Here is a 19,960-nt window from a genome sequence, read left to right on the forward strand (position 1 = left end):
ATGGATGGATGGATGGATGGATGATGGATGGATGATGGATGGATGATGGATGGATGGATGATGGATGGATGGATGGATGGATGGATGGATGGATGGATGGATGGATGGATGATGGATGGATGGATGGACGGATGGATGGATGGATGATGGATGGATGGATGGATGATGGATGGATGGATGATGGATGGATGGATGGATGGATGGATGGATGGATGGATGGATGATGGATGATGGATGGATGGATGGATGGATGGATGGATGGATGGATGGATGATGGATGATGGATGGATGATGGATGGATGGATGGATGATGGATGCATGGATGGATGGATGGATGGATGGATGATGGATGGATGGATTATGGATGGATGATGGATGGATGGATGGATGGATGGATGGATGGATGGATGGATGATGGATGGATGGATGGATGGATGGATGGATGGATGGATTATGGATGGATGATGGATGGATGGATGGATGGATGGATGGATGGATGGATGGATGATGGATGGATAATGGATGGATGGATGGATGGATGGATGGATGGATGATGGATGGATGATGGATGGATGCATGGATGGATGGATGATGGATGGATGGATGGATGGATGGATGGATGGATTATGGATGGATGATGGATGGATGGATGGATGGATGGATGGATGATGGATGGATGGATGGATGGATGGATGGATGGATGGATGGATGGATGATGAAGGGATGGATGGATGAATCCACGGATGGATCCATGGATAGATAGACAATGGATGGATGGATCCATGGATAGATGCTGCAGGGGCACCTCCAGATGTGCAGCCCTGAGGCTGCTGACCTGCAGAGGGCTCAGCTAACATGTTTTAACACCTCATAACATCTCACTCACTCCTGCTGCACCGAGTACCCACCCAGAAGGCAGAGGTGCTTAACAAGGCGTGTGGTTTATCACAGCGTTCCCACATGGCTTAGGCACGCTTTGAATTGCAAATCCAGCAAGGGCTTGCTGATGATGGACACCTCGAGCAGGGAATATTTTTGTTGCTTTGGTGGGCAGGTGTTTAAATGCAGCTGCGTGGTTTTGTGCTGCCTGTGCCTGACAGTGCATTCACTAAAATTACTGTATCAGATAACATCGAGCGAGGCTGCAGCTCAGGATGCTGCCAGCAACTTCTCCAAACTCTCTCCTGGTCATCCTCTCACTTTCCCTATAACACAATACCTCACCTCCTCTTCAAATTTCTGCCTAGAGCTTTCAAACTGACATCAGGATGGAAGGAGATGGAAGGTCAGGCTTGGCTTTGAACAGTAGAAAGGAGATTTAACACACAGAGTCGCCTATAAAGCTGCTTTTTTTTTCTTCAGTATAGCATTTTAAAATGATTCAGATACCATGAGTCACAGTAACAAGCATGGGCTGGATCTCTTTAGCTGAAAAAAAAAAAGAAAAAAGTGCCATAAGAATATGCTATAGACTTCAGTGGCTTGTCCTGGATTCTATTTTGGAGAACTGATGACATTTGGGATTCAACCATATGTCTGGCTGAGTCTGCAGCACACAGAGAGCTGGTAGGTACCCAGAGGGGTAGAACACACAGATCTGGTAGGGTTTGGGATTTTGCAGCCTATGGAGACTCGGTAGGAGCTGGGAGCTGCAGCACATATGGATCTGGTGGGAATCCAGGGATGTGACACACATGGACAGGGAATGTGCTGTGGCACACATGGACAGGGAATGCAGTTCCAGCTGTTCTCCAAACCCCGGCTGCTGGGGTCTTTGAAGTGAGATTTACATAACACAAACCCTTTGCTGCTTGTTTGGCTGGGCTGGAAGGAGCCTAAAGCAACACCTTTTAGAAGATTATTAAGCACTAATGATGACTTAACACAAAACAAAACAAACAAACAACTCTTGCCAGCAGAGCAAGGTTCTAGAAAGGCATTCTTCTCTTGCTGCACAGTCTGTACGGTCAGCTCAGGTTTTTGTTTGGCTTTGCTGTCACCTTCTTTTAATTTAGAACATGCTACTTGCAGTATTCTGCCACACAGAGGGGAATAAATCTGCCTTAGCAGTGATTTAAGCAGCTACATTGATCTCTGCCCACGGTCAATACATGTAATAATGTCAGAACCTCTCACACAGTCTCCAAGGACTCAGCTTCTGTCTAAAATTTGTTGTCATCCTGCTTTGTGCCTGAGGGATAGACCTGAATCTCTTGTGTTTAGTGGGTGAGAAAAGGCCTGCTGTGAGCAGTTTGTGAGAAATGAGATGGGGCTGGAGTCTGATGGAGTCCCACTGGCCTGGAGTGAATATTTCCAGAGCCAAAACTCCCTCAGAGCTACACAGCTCTGTGGTTTCGTTGTCCCCACCTTCAGCTGGACAGATTTTCTAACTACAGCAGATGTAGGACTGTTGCCATGTCTGTTTGATGGGACAGCATTTTTCCAGAAAAAGATATTGTGCAAGCAAGAATCTGAAACAAAACTAAAACTGGTCCAGAGGAGGAGGCCAGCCAGCATCAGCTGAATGCTCAGGCCTGGGCTCTCAGTTCAGTTCTTGGTTCCAGAAGCAGCAATCTCACAGCAGAGGCACTCAAATGCTGTGTTTCACTGTTGTTGGAAACATGTCTGAAGATTCCAAAAGGATTTTCCCAAAATTGTGCCTTGTCTTTGGGGGATTAGCAGCTTCCCATGCTCTGGGGTTTGCTGGGGTCAGTGCAACCTGTTCATGCTCCTGAGGATGGGAGCCCCACAGAGAACACCTGGAGGATCAGGGGACTTTAAAAATCCCTTTTTACAAGAGCACAGAGTGTCAGGACAAGGGGAATGGATTCAGCTGACAGCACAGACTGGATATTAGGGCAAATTCCTGCCTGGGAGAGTGGGCAGGCCCTGGCACAGAGTGCCTCTGGATCCCTGGAAGTGTTCAAGGCCAGGCTGGAGCAACCTGGGATAGTGGGAAGTGTTCCTGCCATGGCAGGGGTGGGACTGGAGGGTCTTTAAGGTCTCTTCCAACCCAGATCAGTCCATAATTCTGTGATAAAAAGAGGGCAGGGAAAGCATTGGCACTGCCTGGCACAATTCCCTGCTTTCAGGGAGTAGGTCTGGAAGCAGCAGCTCTCATGAAAATGGACTCTGCTTCAACACAGACTTGCAGAAATTACTGCTTAGACCAGCTCCTGCCTGGAGAGAACCACAGTGCAGAGCTCTGTCAGCTCAGCTCAGTATTGCATTTCTCCCAAATGCTGCATGACCATCTCCAGTGCAGAGGGGGAAGGGTGGAAAAGCCCTGCTAGGAGCAGTTCTGGCTGGGCCAGCCATTAGTTAGCATCAGCTGCTGGCTTTTGTGTGAGAAACAATGATTTTGGACACAAAGGCAGCTTTCTGAGCCCTGCCAAACTCCAGCTCTCCCTGGTGGTCTTTGGGGTACCAGGAAAGCGTCAGCGTTTAACAGGAACCAGCAGGGAACATTTCAGCGTTGCTGGAAGGGGTTCAGGTGTTGAAGGCCCTCAGGCTTTCAGTGGGAGTGACTTTGCAGCTCTTGGGTGTTTCTCAGGCTGCTGCCTTGCCACTCCACAGAGGGATGCTGTCCCTGCCCAAAAGTTTTCCCCCCTGAGAGCCAGCACAGAAATTTCCAGCTGGGTCATGATGCTGGAGAGCATTTCTTTCTCCACATCTCCCTTTTCTGCTTTCCGTCCATGATTGTTATGGCTTTTTACTCTTAGCCTTCAGCCACATCCCACGTCCCTGAGGCAGGGTTTTCCATCATTTTTAAGCTGCTGTTTGATCAATGCCCAGCGAGCTCAGTGGGCATCTCCCTTAGATTTCCACCAACTTGTGATGGGATTTGTCACTGCAGAGCTGCTCATGTCAGCACAGCAGGCCCCTGCAGATGAATATTTTGTATTATTTTGATTATTTTGACTGTAGCATGGAACCTCCTCCTGGAGGGGCTTTGGAGCCTGGTTTGGTGACACCATGAGAGGAGAACCAGAAAATCCAGCTCCAGAATATCCTGTCTGCTTCACTCTCCTCTCCCAGGGAAATCCCTGCTTGTTTCCCTCTCCCTCTGGAGAGTTGTTGGTGAATTTGGCATCCAGCAGAGCGTGACTGCTGTTGATGCCTGCTCTGGTGGGGTGCACAGCAAAAGGGACATAGAAGGCAGATTTTTCAAGCTAAAGGAACGTGCAAAAGAGGGAAGCTGACTGGATTAATTGGGAATTAGTGCTCAGAGCAGGAAGGGAACAAGCAGGTTTGTGTTGTAAGGAGCCTCACAGCACTGCATGGCTGAGCTTCCTCCCCAGTGTGGGTCTGGCTGGGGCTCTACCCAAAATGCTGAGCTGTTTTCTCCTGAATCACAGTCCTCTTGTGATTTACTCACATTTTACATCACCACACTTGCAGTATTTGCCAGTGTAATCAGCATTTTTTGCTAGAGGCCAGGCCTGGCCCATTCCATCTCCCAGGAACTCCAGATCTCTGGAGACTGATCTGCTTCCTGTTTTCTGACCTTCAAGTGAATTTTCCAAATAAAACTTTCACTCCTGCATTAGCCACAGTTCCTTTCCCATCTAAACAAGCACAAGGAAATGGCTCGTGCTGGCACTGCCTTTGTGCCATTATGTTAATCCTCCTCTTTAATTGCTACTTCCAACAATTATATTTTCCTGTATTTACACCACAAACTCCTAAATAAACTCAGTCCTGCTGGAGCTGTGCTGGTAGGCAGGAAGAGGTTTTGTCTGGGGAAGTCACTCCTCAGAGCTGGCCAGGAGGATTTCTCAGCAGGCAGCCTGCTCCTAGCTGGGTGACTTATGAGCTGTGCTATTTCTTATTACCTTCTGTTTGTTTTTGCAGGCTGCAGACTCTTGGCTGTGGAGCTGACATCCAGCAACACCAAGCCCGTGGTGCAGGAATTCCAAAGTGAGTGCTGCCTGTGCTGCATCAGGCCGAACAATGCAGGAAGATTTGGCTCGTTGCTCACTGGTTCCTCAGGACTACGAGAGCCAGGGATTCAGAGGAGTGCCTGAGAATGTGGCTGGATCTCCCTGTTTTAAATGGTTTATTGAGGTCCTCTGCAAGCCACTGGCATTGCAAAGTCTCTGCTTAAGTGCTTTTTTGAACTAGGTCCCAAAAGAAGCAAAATAATGCAATTAATACACAGAGAGAGAAATATATATTTTCTTGTGACGGTGTTCACAGGGGTTCTTGGATGAGGGAAGAGATGAGGATCTGACTCCATGTTTCAGAAGGCTGACTTATTATTTTATTATATGTATTGCATTAAAACTATACTAAAAGAATGGAAGAAAAGGTTTCATCAGAAGGCTGGCTAAGAATAGAATAGAAAGGAATGAATAACAAAGGTTTGTGGCTTAGACAGAGAGTCTAAGAGCCAGCTGACTGTGATTGGCCATTGATTAGAAACATCCAAATGGGCCAATCACAGATGCACCTGTTGCATTCCACAGCAGCAGATAATCATTGTTTACATTTTGTTCCTGAGGCCTCTGAGCTTCTCAGGAGGAAAAATCCTAAGGAAAGGATTTTTCATAACAGATGTCTGCGACATTTTCTCTTGGCCCTCCTACAGACGTGGCTGGGACACTGGGAAGGCTTCTCTCAGAGATGGGGTGCCAGGGCCAGCTGCAAAGGGGACAGGGCTGGCTGGGTTTATGTGATGGTGTTCACAGGGGTCTCAGGTTGAAAGAAGAGACTAAGATCTGACTTTATGTTTCAAAAAACTTGATTTATTATTTTATAATATATATTACATTAAAACTATACTAAAAGAATGAAAGAAAAAGTTTCATCAGAAAGCTAGCTAAGAATAAAAAAGAAAAAATGATAACAAAAGTAGCTGTCTCAGACTCTGTCCAAGCTATCTGAGCTGTGATTAGCTATTAATTATAAACATCTAAGATAAGCCAATCAAAGATCTACCTGTTGCATTCCACAGCAGCAGATAACCATTGTTTACATTTTGCTCCCGAGGCCTCTCAGCTTCTCAGGAGGAAAAATCCTAAAAAAAAGATTTTCCATAAGAAGATGTCTGTGACAGGTTTATCCCCAGGAGCTGCTGTCCCAGCCCATCCCCAGGCAGTGCCCAGGCTCATGCTGCACCCCTGGCTCACAGTGTGGCTCTGCTCAGCAGCAGGACAGCGCTGAGGGCTCGCTCTGACTAAAGGTTTTGTTTGCCATGAGCCCCAGCCTGCAGAGAACAGGGTGTTCATTTCTCTCCATAGCTGATATCTGCTGGGCTATTATTTTTGCTGGCCAAAATCCATCTTCCAATAGCTCCTGGAACCCAGCAGCGTTTCTGTTTGTGAGGCAGATGAAAGGGAAGGCTCTGCTTTGTGGGCAGCATCTCCTAATAAAACATTGAGTGAGAGTGCTCAGAGCAGAGCAAAAACACAGCTGCTTCCTATTAATCTGGATTGCCTCCATTTCTCCTGCTAGGTGTGGAGCTGTCCTGCATCATTAAATCCACGGTGACGCCTGATCCCAGAATCGAGTGGAAGAAAATCCGGAATGGAGAAACCTCTTACGTGTTCTTTGGCAACAAAATGCAGGGTATGAAGATTCCTTGTTCTCAGATTTCCAAAACAGCTTTCAGAAACAGCACAATGGGGAACAAACAAGCCTGTGAGAGGCAGGAGCTCTGGCTGGCCGGCTGCTTTCTTCTGGAACAGTTGAAGTGCAGGATGGAGAGGGAGCAGGATGTTTTTTACCTCCCTGCCTCATTACTGACAGCTCACAGTAGGAGCCACATGGAGCTGGAGTGAGATCCTCCTTAGGAGGTGTTTTTGGGGTCAGAAAGGAATGATACATCTTCCCTTCTGTGGGTCCCATGGTCGCTGGGTGTCTGAGCTCTCAGCACCAGGCACTGACCCTTCCAGGCTTTCCATAGAACATCTGAGGGCTTCACGTGCACCTCAGCAGGGCTCTGTGTGTCCAGCTGCCAGTGCTCTCTGCTGAGGCTGCTCAGGGATCTGCAGCATCCTGGGAGCATTACAGGCAGCCTCACTGGCTTGACAGGAGAACTCCAGTGCCAGGAGGGCTTGACTCCACCTGGAATTACTCCAGCACTTCACATGGGACCAAGAGCCACATCCAAATGTGTCTCCCAAAGAAGGCAAGGCCTGAGGCTGTCTTGGAAGTTCGATTTTGCCACAGTTTTTGAGATTTGGAGTGATGCTTTCCAGTTCATCCTCTTACATGGTTGGCAGCTTTGGTTTCCTTTGGGGTTTTCAAGCGTTGAGTTCCTTTGACTCTGGAAAAGAGTCTGAGAACAACCACTTAATTCATACACCCAAAACGAGCTGGTTTTCAGTCCTGAGTCATTAATCTTGATTCCCCTGATGTTTTTCCCTCTCTTCCCTGTGTGTCAGGAGACTTTGCGACTCGGGCAGAGATCCTGAGCAGGACTTCCCTGGTGATCAAGAACACGACGAGGATGGACACGGCCACGTACCGCTGCGAGGTGGCCGCGCCCTCCGACACCAAAACCATCGACGAGATCAACATCGAGCTCACAGTCCAAGGTACCAACCATCCAAAACTCCCCATTATTCCCTGGCTCGGTTTGAATAGACAGGTGTCTGCCAAGGAAGGCAGGAGCCTCCCCTGAAATGGAAAATGTAAAACCCTCCCTCCAAATTGCTATAAATTTTAAATTAAAGGGGGGCTCTCTGGCAAAAATATGGGAGCAGGAATAACAGTTCTTTATTATGGAAGGAAATAAAAAGATAAAATAAATAATGCAGTAACTAAACCAACACTGCCAGAGTCAGAACCCAACCTGACACCCTGTGGGTCAGGGTGCTGGCAGCAGTCCCATTGGAATTGTGGCTCAGCCCTCCTGCAGTGTCAGGGCTGGTTCTGCTGGAGCAGGGATCCTGGAGAAAGGTGCAGTCTCTCCCCTGAAGATCCAGGGGCAGAGGCAGCTGCTGTTCCTCTGGGGAATCCAGTGGAGAAGCCGTGCTGGTGTTCCAGAATCTCCAGATTATATCTAGGCAGGAATGCTTGGCTGGTGCTCCAGAATCTCCAGATTATATCCAGGCAGGAATGCTTGGCTGGTGTTCCAGAATCTCAGATTATATCCAGGCAGGAATGCTTGGCTGGTGTTCCAGAATCTCCAGATTATATCCAGGCAGGAATGCTTGGCTGGTGTTCCAGAATCTCCAGATTATATCCAGGCAGGAATGCTTGGCTCCTCCCTCTGGGCTCACCTCTCCCAATGGGATACTGTAGTTCTTATCAGCCATGCACTGACATTCAATAGCTGTTATCAGCAGATGTCTCCCCAGAGGGAGGAGTGTGTGTGTAAGAGATAAGGAAAACTGCCCACTGAACAGAAGACAACTGCCATACAGATGGCAAATAGAACACAATTCTATATAGAATACAATAGAATAACAGAATAGAATAAAATAAAATAGAATCAATAAATAAAATAAATAAATAAAATACAATAAATATATAAAATATAATAGAATACAATTTGCTTGGCAATCCAGGACACAAACCTACAGCTTCTGCAAGAGGAACACAAAGGGCTGTGGGCATCTCCAAACAGTGGGAGGTTTAAAACCAGGTGGGAATAATGGGAAGTTGGGATGGTTTTGCCTAAGAGAGCAGAGAATTTCAGTGCCACTCACCTGGTTTGTGTCTCCCCACAGTGAAACCCATGACTCCCAGATGCTCTGTGCCTAAAGCTGTCCCTGTTGGCAAGTCAGCCTCTCTTCACTGCCATGAGAACGAAGGTTTCCCCAAGTCCACCTACAGCTGGTACCGCAACAGCGAACCCCTGTCAGCCGACAGCAAATCCAAACCCCACAACTCCTCCTACACCCTGAACCCTGCCACGGGCACTCTGGTAATGCCCTGACACCTCTGATCAACACTTGTTTGCCTGGACAGGTTATCTTTAAGGCTGTTTGTAAATTCACCAAAACATTGCTTGGCTTTCAAGGAATGAATAATTTGAAGAGAGTGAGGTGTGCCAGGGTCTGGGCGAGCTGGGAGAGGGAGGATTGATGGGAGAAGATCTTAGCAGAGATGCATGTTTATACACATTTTTATACCCTCACAGTGCCTTGTTCCTCATGTCACATCCCTTCCCTCTGTCCCTTTTCCCTCCCCAGGTTTTCCATGCAGTGCACAAAGGTGACACAGGGCGTTACTCCTGCATAGCAACAAACGAGGCTGGCTTTGCCAAGTGTGAGGAGCAGGAGATGGAAGTCTGTGAGTGGCTCTCTGTACAGTTTTCATCAACGCTGGCTGATTTATCACCATAAATAAATTGCCATCACCATCAGGATTTGGAGGGGGGGGACATCCTACAGCCTTAAGTCTTCCCTGCTTTCTCATAGCCCCAAACATAAGGAGATAAAAATAATCTGAAAATGCAGGGAAACGTCAGATTGTGAACAGATTTAATCTTGAAGTCAGGGACTCACTAGTTCCCTGTGAACTATTGCTTAAAGTGAGATGGCATTTTAGTGTGTGTGAAGCTGGAATGTGGCTGCTGCCCTGAAGAAGCACTGAGCTGGTGTCTCTCTTTGGCAGATGACCTCAATATTGGTGGGATAATCGGGGGAGTCCTGGTGGTCCTTGCAGTCCTGGTGCTCATCACTTTTGGGATCTGCTGTGCCTACAGAAGGGGATACTTTGCAAATGGCAAAGAGAGTGGGGAAAGGTAAGTTTGGCTTCTTGGACAACTCCCTGCAGCCTCAGGTAGCGTGGAGGAGTCTGAATGGTGCCAAGAATTAGTGGCTAAAAGGAATTTCAGTGCCTAATTCCCCACCAAAGCCCTCAGGCCAAGCCAGTCCCTGAGGCACCCAATGCCCAGCTGTAAAACCCTGCAGCACCCAGGTTTATTTCATGGAATCATCGCAGAATCCCAGAGTAAATTGGGACCTTAAAGACCATCCAGCCATGGACAGGGACACTTTTCACCAGGCCAGGCTGCTCAGAGCTCCATCCAGCCTGGCTTTGGACGCTCCCAGGAATGGATGGCATTTTCCCAAGGGAGAATTGTGGTGTGGATGAGAGCTGTGCTCTGGTATCCACCCTCATCCTCTGCATGGAAAAGGGGGCCCAGCACAATTAAATGCCTGCAGGTGTTTGTCCAGCAGCTCCTGTGCTGTTGGCATAACGAGGGCCGTGGTTTAATGATCTCAGCTCGCTGCCTAATTAGTCTGAAGCATCAGGACATGCATAGGGAATGGATGCAGCAGAGCAGGCTCTCCACAGAAAGTCTCACTAGTTGTGAGGACCTAAATTTGGGATGAAAAACAGCCGTTCTGGAGCGCAGATGAAAATGTTAAAAACAACAGCATTAGCATCAGAGACAAGCCTTGATGTCCTTACAGAGTCTGGAGAGGAGATAATATATGCAAAGCCAAGATTCTCACCAGATAGATTTGTTCTGTGCTAAATGTTGCTTTTCAGCACAAGTCCTGTCTTGTTTTTCTCATTGCTTTCGTTTGTTTTTCAGAAAAAAGCTCTAAATATGCCATTTAAATGCAGCTGAGGGTTGGCATACACTGGACTTGACAGTCTTGTGTAAATCCTGAGTTCCTGTGGGATTGCAAACAAGTGGTGCTTCCTTGTAACTAAGAAAGATGCTGAAGGCTTCTGGCAGTGAAGGATTAAAATGAACTTTATAATTGCCACAGGAAACAGAGCAGGAGGCACAGAAAGGCAGTGACAGACACAAAAGCAGCAAAGCCCAGGAAAGAATCAGTTTATCTCTTTGCAGAGTTTTAGGGAAACACACAGCAATCTTCTCGCCCTCTGCTGAAGGGGAATTTAGACAAAATCCCAGTCATGGTAAACGATGGAATAAACACAGATATCTCATTTGAAAAACAAACTGGGTTTCTCTCTGCTTGCTTCTCACTCAGCTCCTCCTCCTCATTTCCATCTTCCCCAGCACCTCCCCTCCAAAACCCTGCAGTCTTCCTGTCCCAGAAATGAGATTTTTTTTTCCCCCCTTTCTTTCAGCTACAAGACTCCAGCAAAGCCTGATGGCGTTAACTATATCCGGACAGATGATGAGGTACCAACAAACGCTTTGCATTTCCATCTCTGGCAGCAGAGGAAGAGGGTGGGCAGAGCACGGGGAGCTGGGAGGGCCCACAGGCTTTGTGAGAGTGGGCTCCCCTCCTCAGCAGGGCTGGGGAACAGAGGGAAACAGAAGGGTGAGGGCTGAGTCATTTCCTTAGAAATGATGAGGAGTTGAAGCTGCCTGAAGTGACTGATGCCAGGAGCTATCAGAGGCAGCTCTGCTCTGAGTTATCTCGTGGCCTGACCCCCCCCCCTTAGGATGAGTTTCATTGGATTAAGTGGGCAGGACGTGATGCTTTTAGGAGAGAATTTGTATTTTGGGATTTGAGTAGATCACTGAGCTTAAGAGCAGAAAAAGCCTCTCCCGTTAGCAGAGATATCAGTGAGGGAATGAGAAATCCCTGCCACGCCTTGGTGTGCGAGGGGAACCGGTGCCTCCCTCTCCTTCCCGTGGGAAATGGGAGCTGCCTGGGCATGGTTACACAGCTTGGATCCACCTTTTGGGGGCCTGGAAAGCTGCTGGATCCTTCCTACATCCCAAACTGTTCCATTGCAGGGCGACTTCAGACACAAGTCTTCGTTTGTCATCTAAGACGCCAAAAGGAGATCGCAAACCAGCAAAAGCAAGTGTGAAAATACCTCCTCCAGGAACTCAAAGCAAGAGCAAAAGATGAATTAAGTGCGCTTGGAAGAGTTTGGAACACACAAGAACTCGATAGCTAGCTATCTGTATATCTTTTTTTTCTTTGCCAAAGTTTAAAGTAACTCCTCACTGCCCAACTCGCGTCTCCCCTGCCTCTGGAGATACCAACAGGATCACCCAAACCTGTCCTTGGACTGAGGAAGGCTTTCAGTCCTTCCCAAGAGACTGGGCTGTGTGAAGTTTGTGGAATTGCCTTCTCTTTGTGCTGCAGGGCCACGGCCACAACGTGCAAACCCAGCAGGGGCACAGCATTAGGTAAACCTGTAGTAGACATGAGCAGCAATGTGTTACCAGTAGACACAAAAAAAAGGGTGCTGATACAGCAGTAGATGGACTTCAAAGAATGAATTTGGGGGATTTCCTCCCAAGAATGCATTGCCCAGGCCTGGCTGGTGACTTCTCCACATCTGTGATTGTCTTGTGCTCAGGTGCCCAGCCACCAGTGACAGTGAAACCACCACAAATGCCCTCAGCCCTGTGTAACTCCCCAGATGCTTTGTTGGACAGGGGCAGGGCAGTGCCTGTGCTCCCTGCACCCAGGTAACCCCTGGTTCTAATCTGCACAAAGCAGGCTTGGCTCCTGCGTCCTTCCGTGGGCAAAGAGGCTTACAGGGGAGGCAGGGAGCCACTGCTAAGACATCCCTTTCAGGAAAATTAAAGCCAAATAATTTCCTGGGCTAAGATTGCCATAAAAGGTACTGAGAGATTCCTCCAGCTTTTTTTACCTTCTCCGTTTATTTTGTAAAACCCCCCCCAAGCTTCTAAATTTTTTGCAAAGATCTATTTTGATTACTTCAGAAAAGGTAACATTTCTATTTAAAAGTGTAAATATGTGATGCCAGCAGCGTTTGAGTAACGGAGCTATTTTTTTACTGTTGAAGCTACAGGAGAGGAGCTCACACGTTGCTATAGTGTGGCACTGTCAGAGCATATCAGTATTAGTGCAAAGTGTAACAAAAAGCTGCAGGTGGAACAGCATCTCTTTCCTCTTCAGCCAGCTTCAGCCATTTCCTTGTCACAAGAGGTCTTACCAGACACAGAACAGAGTCACTCAGGGATAGTTTTTGTAAATTTATGGCAGGAGCTATCAACTTTTTTATATGAAAAAAAAAAAAAATTTCTTGCCAGTGACCAACACTTTGTTTTTGTCGTTGCAAGAAATAGCCAGGATGGGTTTTGGATTCAGTTCCAAAGAGGTGACAGAGTGACTTCAGTGTTTGCTGCCCCTCTGCAAGTTCCCTAAAGCACTAACACAGTGTGACAGCTACAGCAGCTTGGCAGGGTTAAACCACATGGCCAAGGCCACTGTTACTGGGCTTGGGAAAGCAAAAGCTCAACACAAAAGCACTTTTACAGTGTCAGATGAAATTCTTCTCTAGATGGTAAAGGAAAAAAAAAAAAAAAAGGAAAAAGCAAAACCAACCAAATTTGGTTCTCTTGGCTTTAGAGAGAATGATGGGGAATATTTTGTTTCCCAAAATATCCACGTTGATAGTGTTGAACAGCATTGGGTGAGACCAGGCTGCAAGATGTGGATGCAACACTAGGACTGTGCTGTGGTTTAGGAAGTTTTTTAATGTAGCAGAATTTAGTGTTCTTGTATTTCCAATATGAATTGAGTTGTCTTAACTTTTTCCTGTATACAGTATTTTGGATACTTGACAATTTGGACTGTCAGTGTTATTTTTCGTGTTCTGCTTTACTCTGCTTTGTCTCCTGGAGCCCTCGCTGGACATGCCATTGCTGCATTTGTTCCACCCCAACAAAGCATTGCCACCTGTCCCTTTGCCAGGGGAAGCAAAGGCAAGGATGGGGCAGCCCCAGCCAGGTGTTCTCTGTGTAACTCGCCCGTCACCAATATCCTGCAGCTTCCCCCTGGTCACCTTCTTAATGCCAGCTCTTCATCCAACCACCCAGTGCTGATTGCTGCCTCTAATTGTTCTGACATTCCTTTGCATCCCACTGCTCCTCTGTGCTGCTTTCAGGGTACCTCAGTAAAGGAGAGAGAGGAGAGGGTTGGAACCAGGGTAGCTCTGGGAGCACAATCTGCAAACCAGCAGAGCTAGGAATCCAAACTTCATTTTATTATTTTTCCCCCAGTTCTAAAATGCACAGTGGCATCTCTAACGAGAGAAAGGGGAGAGGATCCTCCCCCACCCAGCTCGTGAGAGCTGATGGATGAATCCATTGTATCATTGTGAATAATATTCAGGTTTGTACTAATGTATTACCTTTTAACTTTGCCAAGAATGTTTTACATAAATACCAGGCCACAAAGCGTTCTTGTAGGGGTTTTTGTTTGGGCTTGGTGGTGGTTTTCAAACAGGCAAATTATGGGAAGCTCCTGTTTTCAATTCAGTGAAATGAGGGAAAGTCTCTCCTGTCAGAGCACTCACAGTGGATGGAGGTGACAAAGTCCAGGGCTGTTTATCAGTTTGTTCTTGCACATTTGCTCCTGGTTCTTCTCTAGAGAGAAGACAGGTTAAAACTCACAGGGCTCATCTCAGATACTGCTCGAGGACAAAACTAAAAGCAGGAAATAATCCAAATTTACCCTTCAGAGTGGTTAAATAATAGCTGAAGGCAGAAGAGAAAGGACAGAAATAAATGGTTTGGCCATAGTTTCAGCCAAAGCCATTCCATACATCCTCTGTTCTCTGACTTTGATTTTGGGAATAAAGTTTAACCTCACTTGAAGGCTTCTCTGATCTTCAAGAGAGTAGGGAAAGTGGAGGCAAATGTTGGGATTCCAGTGCAGGAGCAAAGTGCCTCTGTTTCCACTCCTGCAGCAAACCCTGCTCCGTGCCTGGGGCTGGTGTCTGACTTGGACAAACCAGCAGGAACAAAACAGATCCCAGCTCCAGGTTTCAATGAAATCTAGGCCATGAGCTCTGTGATAAAAGCTAAAAACAGGAAAACTTCAGTGAGGTGCACGTGGCCATCAGGGAGACTCAGGAAGGGTCAGATTTACCCAGGATATTTGTGATAAACAAGGCACTTACCCACCTTGTCTGAGTCACTCATACCCTGCTCGCAGCCAAGTCAAAGCCTCTATTTAAAAGCTGCTGGGCCAACATTAATTGAACTGAGGGCCCAAGATACCAATGATGTGGTAGAAGAGACTGAGAAGCTGTAGAAATCTACAAAAAGGGGAAAAAAAATAAAATCATTTCTCTGTCAGCTGAAGAAAAGGGGAGACGCCGTGGGTGGAATTAATTCTGCAACCATTTATTTTCATCAAATGCTAATAGTTGGAAATAACACAGTTCAAGAATGGAAATATTCCATATAAAAAGAACATTAAGGCTGTTCATACACACAGGAGTTTGCACAACAAATAAGAGGTGATGTAGCGTGCAATTACCAGATTTAGGGGTGTGGCAGTGACAAGCTGTTTCACCTTTTTTCAAATTAAAGCAACTCTATTATAAAACCAAGAGGGACAATGAGGCATTGGCTGAGCAAACCCAGGCACTCACTGCCCTGCAAGCTGTGATAAATGAATTTATTGCCAAGCTCGTGGTGACATTATGCCCTTACTTTTCCAAATGGACAAATTACACATCCAGAGAGCGAAAAGCCACCCTCCCTGTCACCCTGCAGCGTGAAGAGCAGCACTTAGAACCCATCCCTGTGCTCTGCAGGCTTTGCCCATCTCCAGGGCAGCTCTGGGGAGAGCCAGCTCAGAGCAGACAGGGCAGGATGAGCATCCACAGCCATTTCTAATCCATGGGGCAGTTCAGGAGGCTGCTGGCTGTGTGCAGCTCAGTGTGCCGCTCTGGGGGCAGCCAGCTCAGAGCAGACAGGGCAGGATCAGCATCCACAGCCATTTCTCATCCATGGGGCAGTTCAGGAGGCTGCTGGCTGTGTGCAGCTCAGTGTGCAGCTCAGTGTGCAGCTCAGAGCAGACAGGGCAGGATGAGCATCCACAGCCATTTCTAATCCATGGGGCAGTTCAGGAGGCTGCTGGCTGTGTGCAGCTCAGTGTGCCGCTCTGGGGGCAGCCAGGGCAGGATGAGCATCCACAGCCATTTCTAATCCATGGGGCAGTTCAGCAGGCTGCTGGCTGTGTGCAGCTCAGTGTGCAGCTCAGAGGAGACAGGGCAGGATGAGCATGCACAGCCATTTCTAATCCATGGGGCAGTTCAGGAGGCTGGTGGCTGTGTGCAGCTCAGTGTGCAGCTCAGAGCAGACAGGGCAGGATGAGCATGCACAGCCATTTCTAATCCATGGGGCAGTTCAGGAGGCTGGTGGCTGTGTGCAGCTCTGGGGGCAGCCAGCTCAGAGCAGACAGGGCAGGATGAGCATGCACAGCCGTTTCCAGTCCCAGGGGCAGTTCAGGAGGCTGCTGGCTGTGTGCAGCTCTGTGTGCAGCTCAGGGTGCCGCTCTCAGGTGTCTGCCCTCGGGGGGTTTCTGCGCTGGGAGCGCCGCAGGGGCCCCGCCTGGCCGCTCCTCCGGGCTGGGGACTCCACCTTCCACTCCCTGGGCCGGCTGGGGCTGCGGGAAGGAAGCACAACAGCCCTGCATGTCCAAACCCTTGGCCAGCCCCTCTCTGCCTGCAGTGGCTGTTCCAGCCCCTCTCTTTCTCTACAGTGCCTGCTCCAGTGTTTCTTTCTGCCTGCAGTGCCTGTTCCAGCTTCTCTCTCTCTCTGCCTGTTCCAGTCCCTCCCTCTCTCCCAGCAGTGGATGCTGCAGCCTCTCCCTGCCTGTTCCATCCTCTCTCTCTGCCTGCTCCAGCCCCTCTCTCTCCCTGCAGTGGATCTTCCGGCCCCTTTCTCCCTGCCTGCAGTGCCTGCTCCAGCTTCTCTCTCTCTGCCTGCAGTGGATGTTCCAGCCTTTCTTTATTCCTACAGTGGCTGCTCCAGCCCCTCTCCCTGCCTGCAGTGCCTGCTCCAGTGTTTCTGCCTGCCTGCACTGGATCTTCCAGCCCCTCTCTGCCTGCCTGCAGTGGCTGCTCCAGCCTCTCTCTCTGCCAGCAATGCCTGTCCCAGCCTCTCTCTCTGCCTGCAGTGGTCCAGTGTTTCTTTCTGCCTGCAGTGGATCTTCCAGCCTCTCTTTCTGCCTACAGTGCCTGCTCCAACTTCTCTGCCTTTAGTGCCTGTTCCATCTCCTCTCTCTCCTAGCAGGGGCTGCTCCAGCCCCATTCCCTCTGCCTGTTCCATCCTCTCTTTCTGCCTGCAGTGGCTGCTCCAGCTTCTCTCTCTCTCAGCCTGCTCCAGCCCCTCTCTGCCAGCTGTGAGTGCTCCAGCAGCTCTGCCTGCCTGCAGTTCCTGCTCCAGCCCCTCTGCCTGCAGTGGATGTTCCAACCTTTCTTTATTCCTGCAGTGCCAGCTCCAGCCCCTTTCCCTGCATGCAGTGGCTGCTCCAGTGTTTCTTTCTGCCAGCAGTGCCTCTTCCAGCCCTTCTCTCTCTTTCTCCCTGCAGTGCCTGAGTTCCAGCCCCTCTCCCTGCCTGCCCCAGCCCCGTGCTGCACTCACGGTTTCTCCGGCGATGTCAAACAGATGATATCCCTTGGCCCGTCCTCAGCCTCTTCCTTCCCTGCAAACAATAGTGATGTTTTCGTATTTTACAAAATGCCACAGAGTTTGGTCATTTGGGGTTGGTTTCATTTCCCCCTCAAATAAGAGTGCCAGAGGTGACTTGCCTGGAGCTGAATGGGGTGTGAGCATCGGGCTGATGCGGCTGACCCCAGCACCAAAAGTCAACTCACTCAAGGTCTCTGGAAATAAAATAAAAAAACCCACATATTAGCAGCCTGTGACACAGCCAGAGGGCAAGGCAGGCTGCTGTGCCATACTCAAGTGTCACAGAGTAAGTAAATCCAGTTAATTGCAAACACACAGATCTAGCTCTTCCTCACAGACCTCAGGGTCTCCCATCTAGCTCCAAACCCCTGTGCTGAGTGGGATGGGCACATCACCCCCAAATCACAGCCTCAAACCCTTTGTGCTGAGTGGGATGGGCACATCACCCCCAAACCCCTGTGCTGTGATGGGCACATCACCCCCAAATCACAGCCTCAAACCCCTGTGCTGTGATGGGCACATCACCCCAAATGCCAGCCTTAAACCCCTGTGCTGAGTGTGATGGGCACATCACCCCCAAATCACAGCCCCAAACCCCTGTGCTGAGTGGGATGGGCACATCACCCCCAAACCCCTGTGCTGAGTGTGATGGGCACATCACCCCAAATGCCAGCCCCAAACCCCTGTGCTGAATGTGATGGGCACCCCAAATCCCAGCCCCAAACCCCAGTGCTGTGATGGGCACATCACCCCAAATGCCAGCCCCAAACCCCTGTGCTGTGATGGGCACATCACCCCCAAATCACAGCCCCAAACCCCTGTGCTGAATGTGATGGGCACATCACCCCAAATCCCAGCCCCAAACCCCTGTGCTGAGTGTGATGGGCACATCACCCCCAGATGCCAGCCTCACAGCCCCACTGGCTGGGGGCAATCAGGGTGGCACCTTGGTGCTGTGCCCCCTGCCCTGCAGGCACTGAAGCTCTGCCATCCCACCCAGAGCAGCTGCTCCTCTTCCTCAAGGCAGAATCTGAAAACTGCCAAAGAGCCGCTCGGTGAGGAGCAGCCAGACAAGAGGAATCACTTGACAGGGGAGCTAGGTAGAATTTAGCTTGCCTGAATAGGCCCTGGTTGTCAGCTGTCTCTTTCCTGTCATTTATCTCATGGAGAGATGTCACAATATTCAGATTTTACTTAACTCAGCGCTCTGTTTTATGCTCGTGTTTCCCAGAACCTTTCACAAGGAATTAAGGTAGGAAGTGCTTTATAGGGCAGGAGTTGGAAACTCAGCTAAAAGGACTTCACAGCTGAGCTGGGTTTGCTCTGCAACTCCTGCCCTGTCCTGGAAGGGAATCACAGAAATCAAACTTGATCCATCTGCCTTAGCTCTGCCCTGCATCTCCCAGGACTGTGCCAGTGACTCTGTGCAGTGCGGGCCTGAAAAAGTTACCTTGGTAAAGTGATGGGGAAGGAAGGGGAAAAAAAGGAGAAAGAAATGGTAAAGATTAGGTAGAAAAGAAATGGGGAAAAAAATTGAGGGAAAAATGGAGAAAAAATGGTGGGAAAAAAAGGGGGGGAAAAAAGGAGGGGAAAAAAAGGAGGGGGGAAAAAGGAGGGGGGAAAAAGGAGGGGGGAAAAGGGCTTTCCTTGCAGTGTGATTATCTCCACAATAATGTACAATTCATGTACAATTCCCCTCACCCAGCTCACTGAAGCTGCTCCCAAAGCACCAAGCAGGAGCTGAGGAGCCCCAAAGACAGAAGGGAAGGGAGAGAACACAGCCAGAACAGCTGAAGGAGGCAGCAAGAGGGGACAGCTGCTCCCAACTTCTCAAGTACAAACCTGTTTACAAAGAACTGCGTCTCCAGCAGTCTCAGAATGATACAGCAGAGGAATAAAATGTTTTATTCTGGTTGTCTGTCAGCCTGTGCCGCCATACAGATGGCTCAACACACGCTGACTGAAGTGATGCTCCTGCTCTGTACAGTTTGTCTCCCTGCTGAAGGACACATGCTGCCTCCAAGCAAAGCAGGAATTCAGCTCCAGCACCACTGCAGATTAACATTTTCCCTCCTTTTTCACCATATGGTGCTTTAAGAGCAACAGCCGTGCAAGCTTCCAGGAGACCACAGCACTCAAAGAATCCTGCTCTCTAAAAACACTTCTTGCACAAAACCCTACTTTTATTTTTTTTTTTGCTAATTGCTCAGGCAAAGAGAAACATTGAGGCAACAAGAGCAGCCCAGCACACGGGGAAGGAAGGACAGGATCAGATTTTCCAGTGGCTGCTCAGGGCCGTCAGGGGTTTGCAGTGTGTGAGGGGCACTGCCACACCTCTGGGCTGAGGAAGCACAACCACCTTCCTCTTCAGCACCCCAGAGACAAGGAGGGAACAAAGGGCACTGTCACCTCAGCATCCCAAAATAAATTCCCTCCTGCACTGAGCCTGTGAGATGCACATGGAGACACTGCACTGTACTTTTCAGTTTCAGTTTCTCATCCCTTGGTTTCAGGAGGGCTCTTCTTTCCTACAAGCACTTAGATAAATAAATAATCCACAGCCATTGTTGGGGAAGATGAAACAGGAGAACCTTATCAATTTGATTGCCTGGAAAATGATTTTGAGAATATGGAAACTATAAGTGAGATTGAAATGAAAGC

At 48.8% G+C, this 19,960-nt stretch overlaps 2 protein-coding genes across 4 annotated transcripts in view; one reads left to right on the top strand and one right to left on the bottom strand.

The window, feature by feature from the left end:
- JAM3 (junctional adhesion molecule 3) overlaps window positions 1-14,050 on the top strand; it is a 35,798-nt gene extending 21,748 nt beyond the window's left edge. Inside the window, exons 2-9 of the mRNA XM_058041191.1 lie at window positions 4,855-4,920; window positions 6,457-6,570; window positions 7,389-7,541; window positions 8,679-8,875; window positions 9,144-9,243; window positions 9,568-9,697; window positions 11,008-11,062; window positions 11,627-14,050. Of these exons, the coding sequence (XP_057897174.1) occupies window positions 4,855-4,920; window positions 6,457-6,570; window positions 7,389-7,541; window positions 8,679-8,875; window positions 9,144-9,243; window positions 9,568-9,697; window positions 11,008-11,062; window positions 11,627-11,662 (851 nt within the window). The 3' untranslated portion in view covers window positions 11,663-14,050. The remainder of the gene's footprint in view (window positions 1-4,854; window positions 4,921-6,456; window positions 6,571-7,388; window positions 7,542-8,678; window positions 8,876-9,143; window positions 9,244-9,567; window positions 9,698-11,007; window positions 11,063-11,626) is intronic.
- Window positions 14,051-15,657: 1,607 nt separating this feature from the next.
- NCAPD3 (non-SMC condensin II complex subunit D3) overlaps window positions 15,658-19,960 on the bottom strand; it is a 39,766-nt gene continuing 35,463 nt past the window's right edge. For all 3 annotated transcript variants that reach the window (XM_058041190.1, XM_058041189.1, XM_058041188.1), the window contains exons 33-35: window positions 17,419-17,493; window positions 17,252-17,312; window positions 15,658-16,271 (exon numbers count right to left, since the gene is read on the bottom strand). In XM_058041190.1, coding sequence (XP_057897173.1) covers window positions 16,163-16,271; window positions 17,252-17,312; window positions 17,419-17,493 — 245 coding nt within the window. In that variant the 3' untranslated portion in view covers window positions 15,658-16,162. The remainder of the gene's footprint in view (window positions 16,272-17,251; window positions 17,313-17,418; window positions 17,494-19,960) is intronic.

The sequence above is a fragment of the Melospiza georgiana genome, chromosome 27, assembly GCF_028018845.1.
Source record: "Melospiza georgiana isolate bMelGeo1 chromosome 27, bMelGeo1.pri, whole genome shotgun sequence".
NCBI lineage: Eukaryota > Metazoa > Chordata > Aves > Passeriformes > Passerellidae > Melospiza > Melospiza georgiana.